The 26,449-nt window shown below is 38.7% G+C and overlaps 1 protein-coding gene across 2 annotated transcripts in view; it reads left to right on the top strand.

The window, feature by feature from the left end:
• Positions 1 to 26,449, top strand: part of CRY1 (cryptochrome circadian regulator 1) — a 39,577-nt gene that overhangs the window by 1,937 nt on the left and 11,191 nt on the right. For both annotated transcript variants that reach the window (XM_048300261.1, XM_048300262.1), the window contains exons 2-4: positions 21,037 to 21,145; positions 24,424 to 24,566; positions 25,960 to 26,144. In XM_048300261.1, the coding sequence (XP_048156218.1) occupies positions 21,037 to 21,145; positions 24,424 to 24,566; positions 25,960 to 26,144 (437 nt within the window). The remainder of the gene's footprint in view (positions 1 to 21,036; positions 21,146 to 24,423; positions 24,567 to 25,959; positions 26,145 to 26,449) is intronic.

Here is a 26,449-nt window from a genome sequence, read left to right on the forward strand (position 1 = left end):
ACAATTGGCACAAGTCTAAGTGTTACGGAAATCACATGTCTAAGAGTACATGTCATAGGTTTCTAATGTGCCCTGCAACTGAAATGCTGAGCAGTTTTTGGTTGTATTCTCTGAGCTAGTGAATGATAGACAAGTGTGAACTTTGATTCTAGCAGAAGGAAGTTCATGTCTTCAGTGCTATGGCCCTGGTTCTTCAATGACTGTGTAATATGATCATTAGCTAATAGAATCCTTGAGTACATTTGTGTGTGATATATTTGCTGATTGGTTTGCTTTAACAGTGTTTTCAGTGTTTAGAAGGCATCTAGTCCTTCCACTGCATTTTGCATTTGGAGAAAAATGCCTGGTTTTAGTTGCTGGTCAGAGGGACTGAGTTGGGGTATATTACAGCTCCCCTGTCCAAAGCACTTCAAGCAATCTCCTGGTACTCAAATACCCTCAAAGCACATGCTGCGCATGGATTTGAGTAGGAAATCTTGCTGCCTGCATAGCCTGGTTTTGTGAGATCATCAGGTTTTTTTCAAGTTTAAAAGTACAATAACATTATAGAATAACTGTCTGCTAAAGCTGTATGTTTATTATGGGTCTTCTCAATACATTTTTATTTAAATGGACAGTTACTAGTTTGGTATGAATCCATTTTAGGTCCCAGTGGTTTTAATGAGATGCTTTTAACCAGTGCAAATACATACATTCACAATAAGTATACACAAGATCTGTGATGCAGTTTTTTGGTTTGCCAGTCTCATTTGGGACTTGTAATTAATGATCAAACATTTTATGTTCTTGCTCACTTGATGACCATGAGCAGAATCATTGCTAACATGCCTGTTGAGTAGGGTGTTGAATTAGACAAAACATTTTCTTTGAGACTAGGAGCAGAAGCCCTTCAGCATTAGGAACATGAGTCAAATTTAACTAACCTCCTGGTGTGAATTTACGGGGGTTCGTTCCTAATTTGAGTTGATTGACACCAAGTGTTTGTGTTCTGGTGAGTTTGTGGTTCTAGTGCCCTGGGCAAAACTCTTCTCTATCAAACTATGACTAACACAATCTCTATGAGGAAAAGTGGTGAAAGAATACAAGAAACCAGGAGGTTTAGTTTCTTGTTAGAGTATTGTCACTCTGTTGGGTCACCAGTTACGGTTTATATAAAAAAATGTGTGTTAAATCTGGTAAATAGCAACCTTTAATACATAGATGCTTTCTAATTAACTTTAAACAGTCATGTAACAATCAGGAACTAATATTTTTGTGTAATTGCACTACCGAGCAAGTCTAATTACTAAGCAGTCACATGGTCTTACTGACCTCCTTTCTCCTGGCATTCAGCCTACCTGTTCTAAATTCGTCAATGCTACGTCACAAATGCCAGGACCTCCCTCAGCTCACTTCATTTTTTTCTGGTTCTGTTCTGTTTCTCCTTATTGTTCCTTTTTTTCCAAGCTGTCAAATAAATCAAGATGTGCTTTCATTGAGACATGCTTTTCCTATGGGATGAATTCACAGTGTTGTTCACAGATCAACACTTGAGACGAGAGAAGTTACTTGGTGCAGTAAAAGGTGATAGAGAAATGGTGGAGGGAGATGCTAAATGCTAAAATCACACTAAGGCTCTCCTAAAATTTTGTCAGTTGCCCTTAAACGTTTGGCACCAGCATTAGCTTGCATCTAATTGTGTCAACAAAGCAGACAAGGAATGTAACTTGCATACTCCCAACAAGTAACCATTACCTACTTCTGAAAAAATGTGTTTGTATGTGCTCAGACTTTTCCATATTAAGGAGAATGGGATCTTATGCTTAACACCATCACCTAGGGGAGAGTTTAATTTAGTCCTAGTTTTAGTGCAGTGGCAATTGATCACGATACCTGAAAAGAAATGCAAACATTCTCTTAGTTGCTGCATAAGGATTTACTTTAGGTAATAATTTACTTCTTTTAGTTTATCTTTTTGAGTGTGTATGTCTTGTCTTTAATATGTTACCTAAAACACTGGTGTGCAACAGCTGATTTTATAAAGATGGATAGTCTAATCTTGCCCAATCCTTGTATTTCTTTTTCTTAACCATTTTTGAAGACAACAGATTTCACTTTTAAAATAAGAGTAAGAATTTTTTTGTATATCTCTTAGGTTTTCTGAGAATATTGATGTGTTCAACATCCTTCAAAGTTAGCTGCTGCTATTATGGCAGATAGTGGTACTGATTTTGGAGAAAGAAAAGAGGTGATTTTTTTTCCATACTCAAATTTCAAGCAAATTAAACATTAAAACCTGAGGGGAAAAAAAAGTTTAATTTCCAGGACAATCACTGCAATTCATGGAAATGGGAACTTGTTTTTAAAAATTAATACTTATAGGCATCTTTCTGTAGTATCTTATTAAATTTTGCTATTCTGTGCATGTGGTTTTGAAACTATAGTTTCAGCTTATGTAGGTATGATTTGTCCAATAGAGATGTGTATGTTGGATGTGGGATTGGTGGAAAAAGTTTGTCAATGGAATTAATCTATGAGTGATTTGAGTTTCATATATATAATTCAGGCAGGCACAATTTGTGTATTTGTTAGTTTTGGTGACATGATTAGTATGTAAATAGGAATACACAGAAATATTTATGACTTCCCTGATGAAAACATCCCTCTAAGTTTGTTTTTATTGTGTAGCACTTAGAATGAAAATCTATTTGATGTATGAAATATTTAACATGAAGCCCACCAAAGGCACTCTGTCATTCCCCTCAGTTAGACAGGGAATGGAAAATACAACAAAAAGCTTGTGGGTTAGGATAAGGGCAAGGAGAGGGCATTCAGCCATTACCATCATGGGGAAAATGAATTAATTTATTACTAATCAAATCAGAATAGGGTAACAAATAATAAATTAAATTCTTAAAGCACCTTCCTCCCACCCCTCCCGTCTTTCTGGGCTCAACTTCACTCCTGTTTTCTCTACCTCCTATCCCCGAAGAACACAGAGGGATGGGGAATGGAGATTTTGGTCAGTTCATCAAACATTGTCTCGGCTGCTTTTTCCTCAGGGGAAGGACTCTTCACACTCCTATTTTTGCTGCCATGGTCCTTTATGGGCAGTAGGTGGACAGCCTTCCTCTCAGTGGCTTTTACCACGGTCTGCAGGGGAATCTCTGCTCTGGTGCCTGGAGTGCCCTCCTTCTTCCCTGACTTAGGAGTCTTCAGAGTTGTTTCTCTCACATATTCTCATTCTTCTCTGGCTTCAATGGCTCCCAAGCAGTAGCATTTCCTTCCTGTCAAATACGTTATCCCGGAGGTGCTGCCTTGGCCAGCGGCAGGTCTGTGTTGGAGCCATCTGGTACTGGCCTGGAAAGACATGGGGGAAGCTTCCAGCAGCCTCTCACAGCAGCCACCCTTGTAGCCCCCCAATACCAAAACCTGGCCATGCAAACCCAATGCAACCCATCATGCCCTCTAATGAGTGGCTTCAGCTCTAGGGCAGTGTGTGCCACTTGGAGCACTTCTGTTCACCCAGCCCATTAAATTGAGGGTGATTAATCTGTAAAAAGTCTGTATGTAGCTTGTTTCCAGAAGGTGCATGTTCAGATGGGAGTTCTGTGGTACTAGCAGTTAGATTGGAGAAACCCCTTAGTGCCACACCCCTAGGCTGCTCACCTGTTCTCTTCCATAAAAACCATTTTTTACCCCAAAAGTGCCTGCAGTTCAGCAACTCCCTCTATAATTTGTGTTATATGATCTAGCCCTATGATTTACAAAGTACGTCACTGAAGCACACTGACGTATGTCCTCATGGGTTTAATCCTGCACTGTTGATGAAAGGGTTGGCTCCACCCTTTTATGATAGCACACTGCCCTGTGGTGAGCCAGTTTAGCTCATCAATCTGTCCAAAAGAGATTAATTACCAGTTTTGGTGGGATTAGCTCTGTGGTAGATTGTGCCAGCAAAAAGGTCACGGTAGTAGTAGTGAAGAGGCAAAGAATGGAAAGGGCAGGTACCATTTCTTTCAGTGGCAGTATGGATTTGAGTCAGTTTACAATGGTCACGTAACTCTGGCCTGCATTGCTCAAGTCTGCAGTAACCACCAGGTGCTTTTTGGAAGGGGATTATTGTTTTTTTCAGTGGCTTGCCATTTGTTGACACCCTTTGAAATGATACTGCTGAAAATAAGTATTGGCCTTTTTACTGTGCAGGGAAAAGGTGCAATTTATTTTTTGTCAAACTGTCAAAGTGTGAGAAATAAGCCTGCTAGCTGAGAAATTACACTGTGCTTGTTTCCTTATTTTGGTGAATGATCTTGTATCACCAGATTCTGTAATGTAACTATTATTCAGTTGGACAAGAAGACTGCACTGGTTGGTCTGGAGGGAGCAGGCAGTACTGCAAATTGAATTGTGCTCAGTAAGTTGGTTTTTCCAAATAGCAGTTACTATAGGCCAGAAAAATTATAATGAGCATCTATGCAATTTGGGTTTTGACTCCAAGGTTGACCTTGAAGTAATCTTAGTTCCTCAGGTTAAGAAATTTTGAGGTTTTAGACACCTGGTTTTACATCATTAATCTCCAGGTTTCAGGATGTCCAGAGAAGATCTGGGTCAAGTGTTCTTAATGTGTGAGAATAGTATGTGGGTTTTGAGTATTAAGGAAGAAATGTGGTTTTGAAACAAGTCCATAGGGTTTTTAAGTCTTCCTTCTCTTGGGACCAGTAATCTATTTTTGTTTTATTTTAAATAAGTATCAATAGATCACGTTGTAGGGGAAGGTAATCAGTCTGCACATCATGGTATTTCCTGCTCTGGTCACAAAGGGGGAGGGTGATAACCCCCAACAAACACCATCTGTGATGAATGTGAAAGCAGCTTTTTTTAGGCAGTTGAGAATGCAGCATTCTTTTTTTCTCAACTGATCAGTATGTGGCAGTGTCAATGAATTCTGCATCAGTTCTCCAAGTTATTTTATATATTATCATTCTCTTTTGGCCATTTTAATACAATAAAATATACTCTCCTCCAGTTTGGGAAAATGTCTTTATCCCAACCAATGGAAGCTACTCTTTAAATATATTATGCAAGTGTTGCAGAAAAGCCTGTTTATCGTTGTGCTCTGCCTGAACTTTTTGGTTTCTAACAGTTTATCTACAGCATGGAAGCCTTTATTTCAGAAGTGGTTCTTTTCCATACTCTGTCTCAGTGCCTGGCAGGTTTTCAGGTTAGTTATATAACCTGTGATAGGAGGAAGGTCAAGCTGCCAGCAAAGTCGGCCATTTTTTCAGTGTAGAAGTCACACTAAAGTCTGTGATATTATGAATTTGCATACTGGAAGAAACTCTTTGCTTTACAGAATTTTGTGACCTTCCCATAAGGACCTAAAAGGGCAAAAGTCAGCTTGAGCACGAGTGGGTTGTGTAAGCAGTGTGAGAGTATGTGGCTTTGTGTGCCATGGGCTTAGGAATTTGCATATCACGTTTTAGCAGGTTTAATAGCCATACCTTTGGCTACCCTTAGGAAAGGACTGGATTTGATTACCAGAGTAAGAACTTCATAGTATTTTTGGTGCAATACATTTCACTTAGATTTCTCAGAACTCTTAATTTAACATGGAGCAAGGTTAGTTTGTGTGCTTCTGTGTACTTCTGGCTTTCATGTTCTTTGCAATCTAGGTCAAGAGGTGAGCTATAATTGCAATGTTCTTCTAACCCTGAAGCCTCCATTTGTTTTTCAGGTCACCATAAAGCATTTGCTTTCACTGCTTTGGAGTTTCATGAGTGTAAATGATTTTTTGTAAGGGAATAAAGCTTCAGTGGAGGTGAAGGATAGACTGGAAAGGACAGGTCAATATTTCAGTGTTCAAGTGTGTAAGTGGAGATGGCTGTGGCAAAAGTCTACATGTGCATCTGTATTTTTGGAACAATTACAAATTGGAGTGCATTCCAGTTACCAGTGAAGATAATAAAAACCAACACATGAGCTTTGTTAGCATTAGTTTAGACAGTAGCTGAGCTGCAGTGAACAGAGCTTCCTAAAATACAATTTTTTTTTTTGCAAGTTCTGTACTTTTCTTTTTTTTTAAATTATTATTTATTTTAAAATTGCATTAATATTTGAAAAGTCTAAAATTCAACATTGGTAAACCTGGCCAGGAAATAAGAATTTCATAATACTCAGGGCTTCAGAAGTAAATTCAGGTGTTAAACTGTTGCTTATAATCTCTTTGAAAAGTGCAGCAACTTTCTTGCAATAAGACAAAACCTGTTCAGTTTATCAGAGATGGAAGGGATTTCTTCCAGTTGAACATTGGTTAGGATGTGTCTTGCATATCTAATTTTTGTATTGACAGGTATGTGATGTACACCAGAGCTTTTGTGTTATGCATTGCTTTCTCCTGCAATTAAACTAGAGAAATTTTATGGACCTGCTTCAGAAATGTACTTTATCTCAGTGTTTATTAATTTGTAGGAAATCTTTCCCTTCCTGTTCACTCTCATGCATTTCTTCTCCAACATCTGTATGGTTGAGGCTCTTTCACAGACATGAAAAGTTAAGGCTGTAAAATTCTTGCAATGAAGGTTTGTACCCTTTCATAACACAGACCCTCATCCCTTCAAAATTAAAACCAGAAACGTTGAAAAAATTCTGTTTAAGCTCAAATGGGGAAGTTGTGAAGTATGAACATGTGCTATGAATTCTTCAGTGATGGAGATGAAATATCTATAGTACAGGTTACTTAGGAACAATTCCTGTAAGGAAAACTTGGATTTTTCTATCTGTTATTTATCCAAAGTATGATATCCATGACGTAGGAAATGCTTTATTTTTTATAGTAAGGAACCTGTGGAGTTCAGTGCTTGCAGTATTTTGTTTGCCTGTTTCTCAATGCCAGTGTTCTACTGACCTTGTTGGTGAGGGGTAAACTGTGCTGCAATTGAGAGAGAGAGACAGAAAGTGGTTGAAAAAACAGAAATAGGAGTGTAAAAAACAGAAATAGGAGTGTAATTTGCATCAGCCAGAGAAATAAATAGGTGACTTGTTCATGTAGGCTGCTTGCTACTTCATGCCTTGTATAGTTCATAAAACATGATCGTGGTCTGAATGGTTGCAGTTTTGCTGTGCACTAAAGATACAGAACACCATGGCAAACTTTATCTCAATTTCACAATCTGTGCAGTTCTGAAGTACTGGGAAAGTGTACCAGAGAATTGTGATACTGCATTTTATAGAGCCACTGGCATTGAAAATAGTTAGTGGTTTGATTTCTAATATATTGGATTCATTGAAGAATGGACTAAATGTTGTCTTTGCTATGTTCTCTACAGAGTTTCCTCTGAGTTGAAATTTTCTGTCTGTAAATCCTGTGACATCAAGTGATTTTTTTTTTTCTTTCTCCTTTATATTTTATATTCTAGAGACTAAACAAGCTCATTTTTTTTCTAGAAGTCTTAAAGTTGAAGAAAACATTGTGGCTTTTAGCAGAGATTACCTAATATTTTTTCCCTTTTTTCTGTCTAGTGGGAGAAGCATGACTACATCTGTAAAATTGAGACATGCGTTTAAAAGAAAACATTCTCCACAGTAATTTTTGCCATCCAGGTTTCAGAAGGGCCTTTGGGGGAGGAGGTTGCATTTCAGTTTTGTTCTTTATAAGTCTTGCTGTTAGTGAACTCATCCAAGTCTTAATGAGGGTGATCAAGCCAAGGATGGCATCTGAATTATTTGTTTTATTTGTGTTGCCTAGGGATAATTCCTGTGACTTTCCATCATTACTTTTCAGTAGATGACAGGCCTGGTATGGTCTAGTTTACAGCGCTTTATCCGTGTTTCTTTTTAGGCAGTGTAACTGTTTGCTGTTTACTGCTATTGCACAGTATCTCCCAAACCCTGTGAATGCTTCCTTAAATGACTCTATGAGAGACTTTAATTTTTAATTTTTTTCTCTAGCACACTCTTTCACTTGGATGATCTAGAAACATCTACTAGTATGTAGTTTGTTCAGTTTATGACAAAGGAAAAAAGTTGTAAATTGCTGTGATATTGACAGTTCTGCTTTAATTGTTGTGTATTTCCCCCTTTTATTTCAAGGCTTTTGTAACCTGGGGAGACCTGTGTAAAATTAATTTTCCTCATATAGTCATGGTGCTTTTCAGTGAGTAGGGTTTTTTTACGTGGTTGAAATTTCCTTTCTGGAAGGTAGTTGCCAATAAATTTACTGTTGAGAAGTACTTTATTTCAGCAGTTTTTCTTCTAAACCATGGAGAAAATCATGAGTTTGTGGGGGATAATGTGCATCTTTCTATTTTTACATTTTAGAACTTGGCTTTCTGCATTCTTTTGAATATAATTTCACCAACCCCTCTTTTTCAGTGCCAACACTGAAACAGTATGTTAGTTTGTCAAAGCAAAATTTTTCAATGCTGCATTTGCTGAAAGTTTTACTCCAATTTTTTACTGCTTCCATATGAGACAGCACAATGAAGCTTGCATTTTTGGCACTGGAAGTCACACTTTCAAACTGAAAACTGTTACTAGTAATTGTATGTTCCTCTTTCAGCAGCAGTCTTCCCTATTTTTTTTTTTCATAATTCTGCACTTTTTTCCTCTATTAGTCTGTCTTTATTCCAGAATCTTACCTTAGAGTTGTTGCTCTATGGCTTGTCAAGTGCAGTTGTAAAGTAAAAATAATTTTTAGGCTTTTAGGGTGTTTTTTTACTATTCTATTTGAAGAGTATGTGATTTTCAGGAACAGTTATGTCATTTTAAGTGGCTTGTTCCCAAATGAAAGTGTGGGGGAAATTCCAAAAACTTTTCTACTTGCAGTACCGTGTTGTCACCAGTTGCAGTATTTTTCCTGCTGAACTTAGAAATTTTAAGAATACTTAAGGTAAAGTAAGCTTTGGAGAGCTTTTTTTCTGTGTTCTTTGTTTTTCTGCTTATATCATATGAGCTGTATCTGTCAGAAGCTTTCTGTTGACTGGAGTTTTAATTACGGTGTACCATATGGTAATGCCTAGCTTGCCTTTTCTTGGAATGAATTTTCTTTTGCTTGGAAATGTTTGTCTCTTGTGCTTGTCTGTTTAATTTTACCTTGAAGGAAAGCTTTTGAACTTGGGATTGAATAAATTGATCAAAAAATACCTAAGTACCAGTCACTGTGATTGATGTTTGAAGTCTTGCAGTCTTGTTTCTACAGAGGTAATTATTTCCTTCATTAGTTTAAGAGGTGATACTTTTTTCCGTTGTCATAAGGAAAAATGCTGATTTTAACAGCAACAGTAAACAGGAAATTATGTAATTGTCAGCATTTCTTCCTGGATTTGTGTGGTGCCTTTGTATCTCCCCTGTCCAGCGCATGCAGGGTTAAATAGGGTTTAAAAACATGTGAGCTTTACCTGCCATTCACCAGGGTTTTTCTTTTACGCAGATTTAGTGTTATTTAGACCTGTAATGAAGGATGGTGCCCATGAGCTTGTGCTTGGTTGGTGGTACAGGAACAGCCTGTTTGTGCCGAAGTTTGGTGCCAGCTGTTGAGTCTGGCAGGGGACACGCTGTTCACGAGCGGCTGTTCCTTTTCACACCTTCCCCTTCCATTCTTTATCAGCTCCTCCGGCTCTGAGCGCTGCCGTGGGACTTTTTGAGCTCCGAGCACATATTGGGTTTCACGTAACCTTTAGCCACCAACACTTCTGAATATGACACAGAGGAGCAGAACCGACCCGCTGCTTGTACCTGCTCAAATGAAGCCTTTCTCTGTCCCTGTTGGGAGTAAAGCTCGGCTGTGGTACAGGAATCCTCTCGGAGCGGCTCCATAGGGGAGGAATATTCGGCTCTTACTACAGCGGTTACATATAACTGGAAAAGTAGGTCATTGTGGCAGGGAGTAGTCCAAACAGCCGCCCGGTTGCTGCAGCAACGACCTACTTTACGAAACTATTTTTGTTGATTCATATTGAAACGTTCTTCTTGAAAGCGCTATAAGGAAATGATCAGGTTAGGAGATATGTAACAATGAAAGCTGCAGGCTTTGTGGGCTCCTCCTGCCCTGCTCCTTCCCCTCCACCCCCCGCCCCCTTGGTCTTGCCCCCTGATGTTGGATATAGGAGGATTAAAGCAAATAAGGTTTGTTTCTGTTCAGTTAGACCTCTAGTGGGGAACACCTTTTTTTGCATTATAACAATAATGCCTATCATTGATTATGTTTCCAGAGTTCAGAGCCTACAAGTCTTCCCCTATAAATTTTGTCTATAGAAATAATTTTAGAGTTAAAACGAACAAACAAAAAACCCACCTTGTTCTAGGAAAAGATAAACTCTTTCTTTAGTGCTGGAACAGGCTCCCCAGGGAAGTGATCACAGCATCAAGCCTGACAGAGTTCAAGAAGTGTTTGGACAATGCTCTCAGGCACATGATGCAATTCTTGGGGTTGCTCTGTGCAGGGCCAGGAGCTGGACTCTTTGGTCCTTGTGGGTCCCTTCCAACTCAGGAAGGGACCTTTTCTGGAATGCTAACAATTCCTCTTGATATTCAACTGCTCTTATACTAATCACTTGTCTCCAACAAAGTTTATCCACATTCAGGAAGGTGGGCTTGGTGCCCGCCCCTTTTTTTTTTTTTAATTGGCAGTGTTCTTGTCTGAGTCTTCTCTTTTGTTATTAATTCTAATCCTTACACAAGCAAACTGGAAAAAAGTGCAGTGATTCTGTATAGAAGGATGTTCTCCAGTTGTCTACCTTTATTCTTTCAACAGAGTAATAAAAAATGCTGTCACTGATGTTTAGGAAGTGAATTTTGGAAATCCATTCCTGTCTTCTAAAAGGAATGGATAGATGGGGAAAATGTAAAAGTACAGTTGTTATAGTAAAGGTTTCATTCTTTGTAAAGTAATTCTTTATCTAAACTACTATGACTTGGGCAGAGATGACTGAGTATCACTCCATAGTGATCAGAATCTTCTACTTAACTGTACTATGTAACTTTTTAACATCAATTTAGTTACTTCAAATGATGTACTTCCTGTTGGTCCTGGCCTTCAGTATTGCAGAGAGCTGCTGAAGTTGTGGCAGATGAAGATAGCACGTTTATCTAGAAGTTATTTGGATTTTTTTCGTCTGTTGTGTCTTGAGCTATACTTCAGTTCCAGGACTTATGTTACTGAGCTCTGAGCATCTCCTGCGTCAGCTCTGTAAGGTCTCTGCAGCTAGAAGTGAACAGTTACCTCCATTGGTCTGCCCACGTGCTGAGATAGTTGAGGACAAAAGTGGAGGTTTTTGGGATTTGTGCAGCTTGGTAAACAAATCTGTGTTTCAGTTACTTGTTTGGGGGGGGGGGGGGGTTAAGTGTTTTTTTTTCCTACATGATTATTACTCAAAACCATGAATACATCTTGAGCAAGTTTACCTTGTATTCAGCTATAAATGACTAATTTCATCTTTGAAAGACCAGTTCAGAAAACTTTGGCATTTTGATTCATAAGAGTAGCAGTGGGAAGTTAAGACAGTGCTGAAAGTCTGAGCACCATAAGGTGAGCACCAGTCAATTCTAATTAAGGTTTCCAAGAATAGCTTCAGGGTATTTTTTTTCAATTTTCCAAACTTTCTACCAATTTCTGTGCTTGCTAAAGGATTTCAGCTATATCCTTAATTCTCTTCTATTAGGTAAATAGATTCTTAGGATATGGGAAGCCAGAGATGATGGAATTGTACCTTAAGGACTTATTTAAGGCAATTTCTCCAGTGTAGTTAAGAAAAATACTTATTTAAGCCAATGTTTTATTTCTAGGAAACATAAAACTGCAAAATTTTACTAGCACTAATTGTAACTTTAAAGAGGTCACTTTAATGTAAGGAGAGGAAGAGGGTTTTGTTAAAGTAAATGAAGGGCAGTGTAAAATCTGTCCTTCAGAATCAGATTGCAAGACTGTCTTGTTGGAGTGCTCTTATCATGCTTGCTCTTTTAAAATGAGCCTTAGCTGTTACTTTCTCATGGACAGCTTAGATTGCTGAGAATAACGTGGCTGAAATATTTTATAAAGCAGACCGGCTCTCTGTTAATTATATCAAGCCTTAAGAGCTGCTAATTTAAATAAGAGAGCTTGGATACATGAGAATAAGGTGATTTAAATTTATTTATGTATGAGCATGTCTGTACTCTCAAGTAACTCTAATTTTGTAATTTGCTTCTAGGTAGTATTTCCCCAGTTGTCTCCAGTACAATTTGTTTGCTATTGGGTTTTCCTTTATGGATCCAACCAGTTTCTTTCTGGAGAGAGCAGGCATAAAGAATTAAAGTCAAATAATAAAGATTTTGATTTATCAGATTGGAATTAGAGGATTAGAAAAAAATAACCACAGAATATGTACATTAAAGAATGGAAGACACTGGGAGAGAGAGATTTAGGAAGCTGTGAGCCTCTTAGTCTCCTATCACCAGCAGGCTGACCTTTGTAACATGAACTAATTTGAGATGTTAGCTTCGAGTTACACGGGAATAATTTAGGTGAGTAATGGGTGCCCTTTGAGTATGAAGTTAAGATCCAGACTTCATAGAAGCTAAATACACTATTTGCTGTGATGTATGGCTCACAAAATAGAAACCAACTCCATAATGCTATTTCATGGAATCACAAAATGGTTGGGGTAGGAAGGGACTTTGGAGATCATCAAGTCCAACCCCCTAAGGCAGACTCACCCAGAGGAGGTTGCAGAGGATGTGTCCAGGTGGATTTTGAGTATCTTCAGGGAAGGAGACTGCAACTTCTCTGGGGCCTGTTCCCGTGATCTGTCACTCCCACAGTAATGAAGTTTTTCTTCGTATTCAGATGGAGCTTCCTGTGTTTCGGTTTGTGCCCATTGCCCCTTATCCTGTTACTGGGCACAGCTGAAAAGAGTCTGACCCCGTCCTCTTAACACTGCCCTTAAGATATTTGTATGTATTGGTAAGATTCCCTCTCAGTCCTCTCTTCTCCAGACTACACAGGCCCAGCTCTCTCAGCCTTTTCTCATTAGAGATGGTCCAGTCTCCTCATCAACTTTGTAGTCCTCCCCTGGACCTTCTCCAGTAGTTCCTTGTCTTTCTTGAACTGGGCAGCCCAGCGTACCCGGCCACAACCCTGGACACATCACTCTGGATGTGGCCTCACCAGTGCAGAGTAGAGTGGGAAGATCAACTCTCTTGACATGCTAGCAATACTCTTCCTAATGCATCCAAGGGTACCACTGGTCTTCTTGATGAGAAAGGCACACTGCTGGCTCCTGGTTTAACCTGTTGTCCACCAGGAATCACAGGTCCTTCTCTGCAGAGCTGCTTTGCAGTAGGACAACATTTAACCTGTACTGGTACTTTCATGCACTTCTCCTGTTCTCCATGACCTTTCAGAGATGATAGAGAGTGGATGATGGTTTAGCAATAACATCTGCCAGGTCCCTCAACACTCATGAGTGCATCTCATTGGGGCCTATGGATTTCTGGATGTCAAGCTTGACTAAAGGATAGCTAATCTGATCCTCCTTGACCAAGGGAAGGTCTTCCTTTCCTCAGAATTTCGCTCTTGCCTCCATGCTCAGGGATTCCCATAGTCTGGCTTTAGCAATAAAGACTGAACAGAGAAAGCATTCAGTAACTGCCTTCTCTGTATCCTTTGTCACCAGGGCACCCACTTGATTCAGCAGTGAGCCCATGTTTCCCTAGTCTTCCTTTTGCTACTTGTAGTGAAAGGTAGGAAGGTGTAGAAGAAGCCCTTCTTGTCATGTCATACATGACATCCCTTGCTAGATTCAATTCCAAATGGACCTTAGCATTCCTTATCATAGCCCTGCATATTCTGAAAACCTGCCTTTATCCCTCCCTAGTGGCCTGTCCCATTTTCCATGTTCTGTAAATGTTCTTCTGTTTCAGTTTTGTCAGAAGCTCCTTGCTCATCCACACAGGTCTTCTGATCCTTTTAATTGTTTTCTTACGAATAGGGATGCTCACTGGTCCTTAGCTTGTGAGAAATGATGCTTGAATATTAACCAGCTCTCTTGGACCACTTTACCTTCTTGGGGTCTTAACCCTTGGGATTCCTCCAAGTAGGTCCTTGAAGAGGCCAGAGGTAGCTCTCCAAAAGTCCAGGGTTGTAATCCTACCTATTACCCTGCTTTCTTAATCTTTGGGACATTATTAATGCCTTTTGAATAGGACAAAAAACCAGTGTGTTTCCTTCCTTTGGGAAAGGCTAACCTTGAAAAGATAGTTCAGTTGGAGAGAAATTAATGAGGGATGGTATGTAAGGAAATGCTAGCTTTGTGCGCAGTGTGAGCTAGGTTGGATTCAAATTAGTTTGTTGTTCCTAATAGAGCACTATTGCTTGCTGTAGTTGATATTCTATTCCCACTCCATATCTGAAATGGTCTTTATTCCTTAGTGTCAAAGAAGATGCACCCAAAAGGACTCAGCTTGGAGAGATTAAATTTTAAACATGTTTTTCTCTTGATTATTGTTCAAAGCCCTTTCTTTCATCTGTTTTCAAAGAATGGGTTGGTTTTTTCCCCTGAGAACCTCTTTTACAGCTGTACATGGGCTTGGATGTATCTTGCATTCTTCCTCCATCACAGCTCTGCTTTGGCTTAAAGATTATAACAGTAGTAAATATTAGGGGAAAAAAAGCCAAGTGACGCACTTCATGGTCAGTGTTTGGTTTTGTTTTTGCAAGTGGATCAGCTCTACTAAGTTATGAAAGATGCTGTAGTCCTGAATTGCTCTCTAAAGGAGCTGGTTTTTCTTCACTGAGTGTAGAGCAACCCTGCAGGAGATTAGTTAGCTCCCACAGCTACTTCACTTAAGTATCTAGAGTTGAATAACATGAACTTTTTCCTGCTCTTGTGTATATGCTCAAAGGATAATACCTTTACGAAATGTGTTATTGTATACCATTTTAGGATGTGGAAGTTGGATGTGGGATTCGTTGAAACAATGTGGTACAATAAGGGATGCCTCTGTGTCCTTGATTTGGTAACAGGAAAATACTACTGTGGCTGGCTGCCAAAGGGTGCTGTGGAGTGTACATAACACTTAAATCCTGTCTGAGCTTAATCTTCTTATTGTTTCGTAAGAATATACTGCTTGCAGTAAGACACATTGGTTGGTGGCAATCAAACAGGAAAATACACTGGTAAAATATTAAATATTTGTATAAAGGGACATCAAATTTGAGATACTTCCCAGTGCCTCATACTCTGTTTTGGTATTAGATTTGGTATTCGCATCGTGATTCCTGTTGAAATTAGTATGAGGTGTATGTTTACCTGATACTGAAATCTCCTAATAACCTAATCAAACATATGGCAAAGTATGTGTGAAAGAAAAGTGCGCTCTCTCTCTCTCTCTGAAGAGAAAGAAATGGTGCATGATTTGTGTGACTAATACATTAGGGTCTAATGCTGTAAATTATACTCCCTCTAATAAAATGTAGTTGGTATTATACAGTGTGTAATATTCTTGCTTTTTATTGAATCCAGCTCTACTAAACTCTGAAAGATGAAGGAGGAATATCTGATAACAGTGTTGGAAAAAACAATTGAACAGGGTAATAAAGCTAGGAGATATTAGGCTGCCTAAGATAATTCTGCTAGACAAAGCTGGGTGGCAATCAAATATCCATGAGTCTCATGTTTGACAGAGCTTCTCTATTGATGGAAATCAATGGCTTGGTGTGAGGACTAGTGGATAGATAGAAGGTGTTCAAAAAGACAGGTTAAACACAAGTTTGGATGGATTGCTGGAAGTTGACCAGGCGTGGGTAAAAGGTATTAATCAAATTAGGAGCGGAACAAGTTTTATTACTGTTCTTTTTCACTCAAGTTCTTAAATTTCCTCTCGGAGTGAGGAAGCCTAGCTAAATTCTTATATTTTGTGTGTCTGTGCAGTCTAACACTCCTATTAATGGTTAAATTCAGAATCTGGATTAGTTCAGAAAAATTATTCTTAATGGTTTAGCACTAGCATTTTCAGATGTGAATAGCACCTGCAAGAGAAGTCAATGCATTTTAAGTCCCCTCAATTCCCAGCAACTGCCCTCATTTTGTACTGGCAAGGATGGTTATATGTGATTGCGGTTTCTGGGTGTTCATTACTCCTAAAAATAACCCCAAACAAGACTTAACGGTAGCCTTATATAGTGTGTCTATAAGTATCCTTCTTGCTAGTCTCCTCCCTAAATAAAAGTGTTACCTTTTTAACAGACTGCTCCTGGATAGTCTTTAGTCACGTTAATAGTGCAGAGCCAGGAGCATTGCGTGATGTAGTGCTTGCTTTAGGTCATTTTGTTAATGATTAACTGTGTTAACAATTATTAATTGAAGTTTTTGAATAGCTACTTTGATGGTATCAGTTTATTTCAGTTGCAGGGTAGCTAAAATTATGACCCGTATTATGCAACTATTGCCAGTTTCTGGCAATTAGTTTATATTTTAGACCCCAAATGTACCTTGTATGATTGACAGCAGGGAAGGTTGTGGAGTTTCTAGGAGTCAACTACTAAGATTTCGTGTGCATGTCTTTTAAAGAGTGAAGTCTTCAGCAGCTTTGATGACAGTTCTGAATATCATAATTAGATGTCTCTGGCAAAATGTGTGTAATGCTCTCTAAGAATGTTGCTTGCAGACAGGTATGCTTTGCATCAGCATCTTCCCCATGTTAAAATAAGTAAGTCTTTTCTGCCTCCCTCTATCATGCCAGTGGTGCACGTACCTAACATCGTTTGCTACTGTGAAATTATTAGGGAACATTTCCTTCTGGTTTGCCCAAGGGATCTTTTAGACCAGATACAGGAAACTGGGCTGATGCGTTAATCTGATAAAAAAAAGGGCATCCTTTTTGTGTCTTTTAATGAAGTCCTACAGCTCATGTAATTCATTCAAAGTATAAAAGACAGTGCTTTCCCATTGGCTGTTAGGTTGAGGGAAAAAAGTTAGTTTAGATTGTAGACTCAGAAACATGACCTGGTATTGTAGGGAGAGATTTAAATACCTTCTCATTGCCACAGTCTGGCATAAAGTATAGTAGAGTTCAAGCCTAGTAGCTCTTATTTCATAGCTGCTGTGAAGAAACTTTGCCTCTAGAGCTCATATACTGAAAAGAAATACTTTTTATGAGATGGAAATTTTGTATTCATTTTCAATTCGTAGACTAATTTACCATTCATTTTCGGTTTTGTTCTACTGTGAAAGGAACGTGTTTGTGAGCGTTTTGGTGTATCTTTTCAGAGAGAAAGGTCAAGTAATTTTGCATACAGTTAAAGATGATGTGCTGCTTCTGCAGGTTTTAGGGGTACTCATGAGAAAAATAGGACATGAAAACTTGGGTTATGACAAATAGTTGATTCGATTATTAAGTTTCTTGGTAAGGGATGTATTTAAAAGCGATTATTTAAGAAGGTTCATATTGAACAAGGCTCTTTGTGGGGGAGATTGGACTAGATGACCTTTAAAAGTCCCTTCCAACTCAAAGTATTTTGTGATTCTATAAATCTTTGTAAAGGCTTTTATGTTAGACAACTTTTATTAGCACTTTAATGAGAAAATGCCTTTAGATGTGGTATAGCATAAACACTGTTGATGAAAACAGAATAGATGATTAATTATTTGCATCACATTTTGTTAAAACACATTTGGTTCAACTGAAAGATTCAAGTATGCTTAAAAAATGGAATGCTTGTTCTGAGTAACTACTTGTAAACTGAGTCTGTGTTCTGGAAGCCAAAAGCAGTATTCTTTTGCATTGCTGTTACTCTAGATATTGTAGGGTCACTAGGGCTTGATTTGGTCGATTATTTTTGAACATTGTGCTTTCCGTAAGTATTGCAACACAAGCTGTGGTTTGGCTGTTTTTAATTTCTTCTGGTTTTTGTTGAGGTAAGGGGGGGCGGTGTGTGTGTCCCCTGGCCACCCTCCTGCTCTCTTCCTACATATATTTAACAGTTTGAGTCTATGCTGTTATTTTTGTTAAGTACCTAAAAGAGTTTTATGGAGATTGAAATGCTGGAGTGTGGTGAGAGATAAGAGAGATAATAGAGGGGATTTGGGGGACCAACAAATAGAGATTAAACAGTATTAAGGGCAAGTTTAGGGATCTTGGATGTGAATTGGAGACTGGGTCGGTGCATGTTATCTTCTTGAATAGGATTTTGTGCCAAGTCCAGACTAGAAGTTATGTATTGTGGTCAGTCAGGTAGGAAGAAAAGAGACTGAGAAAATAGAGGGAACTGAAATGTCAATAGGAAAAAAATCAAAAGTTTCCTGAAATACAGGAATAGTTATGAATATTTTATGTCACCAGTTTCTCTTCATAACCTTTCCCTATACTCCATGAGATGAATTTAGACAACAAACAAACCTGTGTAACAACAACAAAACTCCATAAAACCAAGCCACAAAAAAAAACCCCCAAAACCCTCTGGACTATTCCAAAGTTATCCAGGACGGTATTGCAGTTTGTCTTCCTAGTGATTTGTGAAGTGTATGTGAATGCACATGCTCCTTGAAGGTGAGATTCACATGGGTAAGACTAATGAATAACATCTGTCATTCCAGGTTTAAAAAAATGAAGCTGTAATTTTCAGAGGCCAGATGGAATTGACTTTGTCCTGGGAACATGGGGCTCAAGTTCTCTCTGATAGAAGCATATACAACTCTGATCTGATTCTTAAAATGACTCCTGCATGGTTTCTAACTAAAGGAGTATAGAGAAGTTTCTTTTTCTTTTCTGACTAGCCTAGAGTTTTTTCAAAACAAAACCGAGCAAAGTGAGAAAATTAGGCATTTTTGGTTTGTTCTAGTCATTAAACATCTCACATAGTTTGCCAGCCAAGAAGCCATTGTATTCTTTTATGCTGGCTGCCAAGAGTCCTGTTCTTACTCTTTCAGGTCGAGTGAGCCACACATTTTAGGCATTTAATAGCAGCCAGGGGAGGTTCCTCCCAGCCTTTTAGATAGTGTTTTTGGTAAGTTTTTTCCCCATGTAAAGTTGGAAGCAATGTGTGTTAGGTAGGCATCACTTACATACTGCTAAATACTTAGAAAATGGATGTTAGCAGGTTTACAGCAATCATGTATGCTGTATCCCTCCTAGAAGGTGTAGCATTTTCATTGTATCTGGTTAGCTTTTAGGATTCTTCTTAAAAATCTAGGTGTCAATGAGCTCCTGATTTTAGTACACCTGGTTGCTCAGTGTCTTTGTCTTCATAACACTGTGGGCACTTGCAGAGGTGCTCCTGCCCTTCCATGGTAGCTGTGCACCTTCTCACCAGGCACAGGCGCCGTCTCCAGCTGTCGTGGCACTGCTTCCCCGGCCTTGGTCTGGGGCGGTTGCTCCGGAGGTGTTATCGCTGTGGCCTTGCACCTGCACAGTGTCATTACAGCAGCTTTCCTCAGGAGTAATGGACTGCAATGTGGGAATTGCCTCTTTTTCCCTCCCCCCACTTTGGGTGTAGCTTGTGGTTTATGGCAGGGGATCCAATAATGTGTGAGCACAGAAGTTAATGACCACCAGGCATTGACTCAGCAGTTGCCTGGATCACCATGTGCTTTGCTGAGTGCCAACAGCACTATAAGAAGGAATGGCTGAGAGGGCTTGAGCAGCTCCTGGTGAAATATATATTGTTAATACAGAGTCATAGAATGGTTGGGGTAGGAAGTGACCTCTGGAGATCACCTAGTCCAACTGTCCCTGCTAAAGCAGGTTCACCTGGAGCAGGTTGCACAGGATCGTGTCCAGATGGGTTTTGAATATTTCCAGAGAAGGAGAATGCAGCCTCTCTGGGCAGCCTGTTCGAGTCTTCTGTTACCCTCAAAAAAGTTGTTCCTCATATTCAGATGCAGCTTCCTGTTTCAGTTTGTGCCTATTGCCCCTAGTCTTTTTGCTAAGCACCACTGAAAAGAGTGGCCCTGTCATATTGACACTGCATTTAAGATATTTGTATGCATTAATAAGATCCCTCTCAGTCATCTCTTCTCCAGACTACCCAGGTCCAACTCTTAGCCCTTGCTCATAAGAGGGATGCTCCAGTCCCCTCATCATCTTTGTAGCCCTCCACCAGACCCTCCCCAGTAGTTCCTGGTCTTTCTTGGACTGGGGAGCCTAGAAGTGGACTCAGCATTCCAGATGTGGCCTCACCAGGGCAGAGTAAAGGGACAGAATCACCTGCCTCAACCTGCTGACCACATGAGAAAAATATTATGGAGGAGCCACTTGTTAGACTGGAGAGAGTCCAGGGGAAGGGCACTCATCTGGGAAACCCCAGCACTTCTCTTTCCAGCTGGCTGCAAAGTAGAGTTCTTTTTTTCCTCTTTCCTTTTGTTTTTATTTCTTCCCCAAACCACTTTCACCATTGGAGTTATTTTAGTTGTTGTATCTACTAATAAATCTTTGCACATGTGAACCTGTTTCAACATTCTTTGTGCAACTACCTGTTTCCTTTGAACACTTGCAGATTTGCAGCACCCCATTCCCCCCCTTTTTTTTGTCTGATGTGCTAATTTGCTCAATAAATAATTCAGGTGAGGGTACAGTCAAGATGCATATGCTACGTAGAGGGCTGTTTCTATAAATGAAGACCAGAGGGAGAGTCATGACTGTGTACTCCTCTAGTATGCTGTTTTTAGTAACAGTTCAGTTTTGTAAGAAGGACTTGGATTAAGTTCAGTAGCAGTGTGCCAACAGCTGATTATCTGTGTTTGTTTGTTGAGGGTTTTTCTGTCTTTAGAATGGCAAGATACTTCTAGTTTTAGTTAAGACTAGAGTATGTTTTAGTCCATTCCAGACCTGAATAACATTGAGGGGAAAACTGTGAAATGACAGTGTGGTTTGGTTTTATGAATTATGTATTGTGGAAGATATTACATGGTTGTACCACTGTAAGCCAAGTGTAATTAGGATGTGAACATGCATGCATCACCAAAAAATGCACCAAGCACTCAAGGTCTGATAGTTGTTGTTGATTATTCCTCTTAGTTAGCTTTTTCTATTGTAAAATTGTCTGGTTTGGCTCAGAAAATAAATGTTTCTTTACAATTCTTGCAGATTCCTGCTTCAATGTCTTGAGGATCTTGATGCCAATCTACGGAAACTGAATTCACGTTTGTTTGTTATCCGTGGACAGCCAGCAGATGTTTTCCCCAGGCTTTTTAAGGTAAATGCCACCTTGCACTTGTTGTTTCTATCCACAAGTATGACCAACAAATTAATTTCAACTAGGAATCTTTCTTGTACTGATCCATTCTGTGCAAGTTATTCATGCAAATAATGATCTATCCTTGCAGTTTCTCATTAACGTTGTTTGTTTTGAATTTTTCCTCTCTAATGTACATATCACCAGCTGAACTGAGTTGCTTTTGGACTTTACTGTTTTTTGTTTCTTTCCTTCCAGAAACAGAATTGATTTCAAATGGTTTGCTAAGTGTAGGTACTGTATATTACTACATTTTCCTTTACAGGTTCCCTTTGTAATACTGAAATAAAATTTTGTGCATGTGAATCGATGTTCAAACCCTGACCTGTAAAAGCAATGTTTTATTTAGGCCAAACATCTGCTGTGATTGCTTTTTGGCCATTAAAGGTGATTTAATAAGCTTTTTTTCTAGTAGTAGTATTGTTAAAAGCATAGTGTAACTAGAAAGCAATTTCTAGTCAAAGAAATTTAAGGCTTTTTTGGGAAAGGGTCTTACTGAAAATATTAAAGCTGTGAGTGATTGTTACTGATAGTAATACGTTGGCCATGGATAATAGTGTATTTAAGGTAATAATACTATAGTAGTGTAGTAAAAATGAACACTTGGCAAATTGATTTAAAGAGTTTTTTCAGAATGACTGAATTCAGGTGACTGAAACAAGCAAGACTGTGGGGGCAAAAGTAGATACCCATTTTTCCAGACGTCATACATTCAAGATTTTTATTCCCAGGTCTTCAACACCAACCTGAAAACTCAACCAAAACTCATATTTCCATCTTCATTATTGTGGTTTTGTTGTGAAGCACTAACTGGATGATACTTCTACTGGACTTTCCTTGATTTCCCCTCAGTAAAGAATTTCCTGGAGGAGTACTGTGGCATTAGCTGCTGCTTGCAACCTCTCAGATATTCAAGCTTGTTGTATTTATCTGCCAAATTTAGTTTGGTTGCGTTTAAATAGGAGCAAAAGTCTTGCTGTTGTGTGCATTACCTTCTGGATTTGAGCAACCTGTAACAAGTCTTCTTAAATACTTTAATGGCTACTTTGACAGCTCCTGTTGCAGATCTTGCTGCTAGGCTGATCTTTCAATGCCTGGCAGCATTGGATTGCCACTTTTTTAGAATATTAATTTTAGTGGTGAGAAGAAAATGAAAATAACTTGTAATATAGATAGCGTACAGCAATCAAAAACGAACATTCACATCTGTTTATGTCTTGTGGTTCCTCAAATTAAAGTGCCTTTATCATATAGTGGTTCACTGAGGGGCTTTGAGGACATCCTCTATGCTCAAACAAGTTAGTGAAGCTCTTGAGGACTTCTTCACTTTTGGCTGAAGTCTACCTGGAACGTGTATCTATCTCTTAAAATTATATCTCACAATTACTTCTGCCAGAGCAGTAGCTGTACATCAGACACTTGCAGTGCAGTGAAGGGATTGTAACACTGAACAAAGCGTTCCAGATCATCCCTATTAAATGTTTCAAAGGTGAGCAATGATCCTGACCCTGAAGAACGAACAGATGTGGAAAAGATCAGTTAAGTTTGGAAAAATAACTTTAGCTAAGTCATGGTAGGAGACAGTGGAACTTCTGTATGGCCTGGTGTCAGTAGTCCTATCACAGATACCAGCATCTGTGGATTTCCTGGGAATGAATGTACAACAGCTGTTTCTTGGTAAGGCTTTCCTTTTCATAGACTGAAGAACAATTCCTTCAAAAGGCAGAACACTGATCTATCTTTATCCTTGCAAAAGGCCTCAAACACCTTTAGGGTCTTTCATTTCAGTTCAGTTTTGGTTTGTTCTTGCCTCATCCTCTTCAATTTGTCCTGGTCTGCTTTCTGTCTTTAGCTCTTTGGGCTTGTCTCAATAAAGAAAATAAAATTGAAACAATCACTGCTTTTTTTAATGCATCAGTGTTGCTAAAACCATTCTGCAGTATGAGTATGTGCAAAATGATCTGTGTCCATGATTCTTCTAATTGCCTGGCTCACGTTGATGTGATCTGGGTATATTCACATTACACAGCAGAGTTTTCTTGACTCCCTTAGGGACATGGCTCTGGGTCTTGGTCGTGTTTTTTTTATGGTCATCTTTGCTATAAGCCAGAGGAAAAAAGAGTTTAGAAAAGTATCTGCTGCAACTTGTCAGACAGTGGTTTTACATTATGAAATGGGAAGTAAATGTTATGTGATGGTGTAGGAGGTTGCTTGAGGATTCAAGGCCTGCTGGGTTAGTCTTGGCAGACTTAAGGATGGCCGGAGCCCAGCCTTGTTTTGAAGAGCAAGCACTCCTTGGAATCATCTGTCCTCAGGGCTGGGAGAGAGCTGGAGTTCAGAAGTGAAATAGCACCTCAGGTGATTAGCACTGAGTGCCCTTGTCTCTGGTGTAAATCCAATTCTCTGAAATACTATGGTGTATTAAACCAAGTCATTAAGATTCTGAGGTATTAGAAAGGTATTTCTTTGAGTTTGATTGGCATGATGGCTTTCTAGGATCATCTTGTGCATACTTCAGCTTTCCAATTTCCTACTGTTGCAGAAGCCTTAGCCATTATTGATCCCTTTGTTCGCTTCTTTTTCCTCACCTGTGACTGTGGCCTTGGTAACAGAATCTGTGACATAAAGAATATTAGACTTCAAGGCATAAGGTATTCTCTTTGTAGAAGACAGCCTTTTTTTCTTTTTTTTTAAATTAAGAATTTGAAGATTGTCTGAGTGAGGAGTAGGGATTTGGAAAACGTAAAGAAAGTGTTTGGTGTGAGAGAGTGGCAGTATTTCCACCCCTCTTCCCTGAAACTTCAGTTCTGCTGCTAAAGCTCACAGGCATATGTAAAAAGCTTTTCTGCAGAGCAAGGTACTGCTGCTGATCCATGTTCAGAAGACAGTCTTTGTCATCTTTCCTTTTCTGTTGAGTCTCTTAAGGTATGTGGATCCTAAAGCTAGAGATGAGTTTTCAAAATTTGCATGGAAGTTGTTCCATTACAGTGAACACCCACAGTAATAGGACAGATGGAGGCTTTTTTTATGCCTGATAGCTACTTAGATGCCAAAAAGTTGGACTTCATTTTTGTTATTCTGGGTGCCTAATGTATTTTGGATCTTTCTGTATCTTTGATAACTATTCACAGGTAATAGCTGGTGTTCCATTCTGCCCCTGTCCTTCCAGTTCTCCTTTCCCTCACCCTCCATCATGCAGCTGAGTTGCTAAAGGACCACACTTTTGTTTTGTGTTGTAGGAATGGAACATTGCAAAACTTTCTATTGAATATGATTCTGAACCATTTGGGAAGGAAAGAGATGCAGCTATCAAGAAGCTGGCTAGTGAAGCTGGAGTGGAGGTCATTGTTCGGATTTCCCACACATTGTATGACCTAGACAAGTAAGTTACTGTTTACCTTGGATTTTAAAAAAGGAGGAAAAAAGCTCCTTAAAATTTTATGTAGTATTAATTTATATATTGTGTGCTGCTTTCCACACTGAACACTTCATGGTTAGGAAAACTACAAATTTGTTTCATGTTTGCTTTTATCCATCCATCCATCCAAATTTTACTACATACTGAGTAGAACTTTGAAACTCTAAAAACTGATATATAACTGTATCTGAAATGCAGTTTTAATTTGGAGTTCTTTTGAAAATAATGTTCATTTTAATTAGTTGTCCTTTATAATTAAGTTACTCAAACATGCCTGTGACATCTCCCAAGTAACGTTTGTTTAGTTGTTTTGTTAAATTGTTTTGTCTTTATTTTACTTCTTGTCCTTTGTTTTTTTAAGAACTGTTTCCTACCAATTTTCTATTCAATAAGTAATTGGGGATTGTTTGCTATCCCTGTGTTGCCTTACTTAATGTCTTGTTTATATTTTTCCACATATCTATTTAATGGATTAGTGTTAATTCCCTATTACAGAAACATAATGCACAAACTAGTTAGAAGTATGACTTGTCTTCTCTTGAGTGATTTATTGTGGTAGCTGCCCATTGTACTCTGTTACAAGCCAATGTATAAGAGGCAGACACATGGGAGGGCAGCAAACTTGGAAGTACTTACTTTTTGAAACTAATAGCTGACTTTTTTTTTAATCCCAAATTGAAATTTGGGATTAAAATTTTAATCCCAAATTTGAAATTGGAATTCCTTTTTTTTCCCCTCCCACCCAAACACCCCACTAAATAAGCATTTGGTTTCATCTATCACTTTGTAAATTTTTCTTTGAAGTTTTCCCTTTTTCCCAAGACTAGTTTAGATATATACAATACAGAATACGAAACTGTGTTTTTACAGCAGTCATTGTGTATAAGCTACATGTTAATTTCCCCCCGTATTAAGACAGTTTTAATATCAACTACTGTTCTCAGTACCAGAAGGGAAAGATGGGTTTTTTGAATGCAAATACCATAGTCTTGTAAGTGACTTGGATATTTCTGTATGTAGCTAGGATCTCTATCTGCTTTCCTGATCTGTTCTTTTCTTTGCGTTGAACTGTCCATGTTCATTATATTCTTGTTTATGAGGGAATTCCTGTAACCCAGGAATAAAGAAAATTGACTTGCTTATAAACAGTTAATTTATATGTCTCCATAGTGGGGAAAAAAGGATGGCATATTTAAAGTTCTGACTGTCTGGATTACCATGTATATTTGGGATTCTATGTAAGCTGGAGGAAAGTAAGAAGATATTTCTGTGTATGTATAGCTGAGTATATTTTATAAGAAAAACTGTTAAATACTATTGTCTGACATGCTTCTTTTCTTTTTTTTCTTTAATATAGAATAATAGAATTAAATGGAGGACAGCCTCCTCTTACTTACAAGCGATTTCAGACCCTAATTAGTAGAATGGAACCCCTGGAGATGCCTGTGGAGACTATAACTCCAGAAGTAATGAAAAAATGTACTACTCCAGTTTCTGATGACCACGATGAGAAGTACGGTGTGCCATCACTTGAGGAGCTGGGTATGTTCTGAGATGGCTTTCACATTTTGAAACAACTAAGATATAATCTCCCACTAAAAGCACAATACTTAAAACAATGAACGAGGTCCTGCTAGTGGTTAATTGTTAACCTGATGCAATCATGGCATACAAAAGGAACAAAAAAAGATAATCAACTCTGTAAATTCTGGTTGTTTTCTGGTAAATGAGGGGTCAGGTCAAAATATACTAAGTACTGTTTGGCTTCTTGTAATACAGCATTGCCAGGGTGCCAAATAATCATTAGGCTATTTAATTAATAGTCTTTGATGCTTCATTTTGTATTA

This window comes from Corvus hawaiiensis, chromosome 4, assembly GCF_020740725.1.
Source record: "Corvus hawaiiensis isolate bCorHaw1 chromosome 4, bCorHaw1.pri.cur, whole genome shotgun sequence".
NCBI lineage: Eukaryota > Metazoa > Chordata > Aves > Passeriformes > Corvidae > Corvus > Corvus hawaiiensis.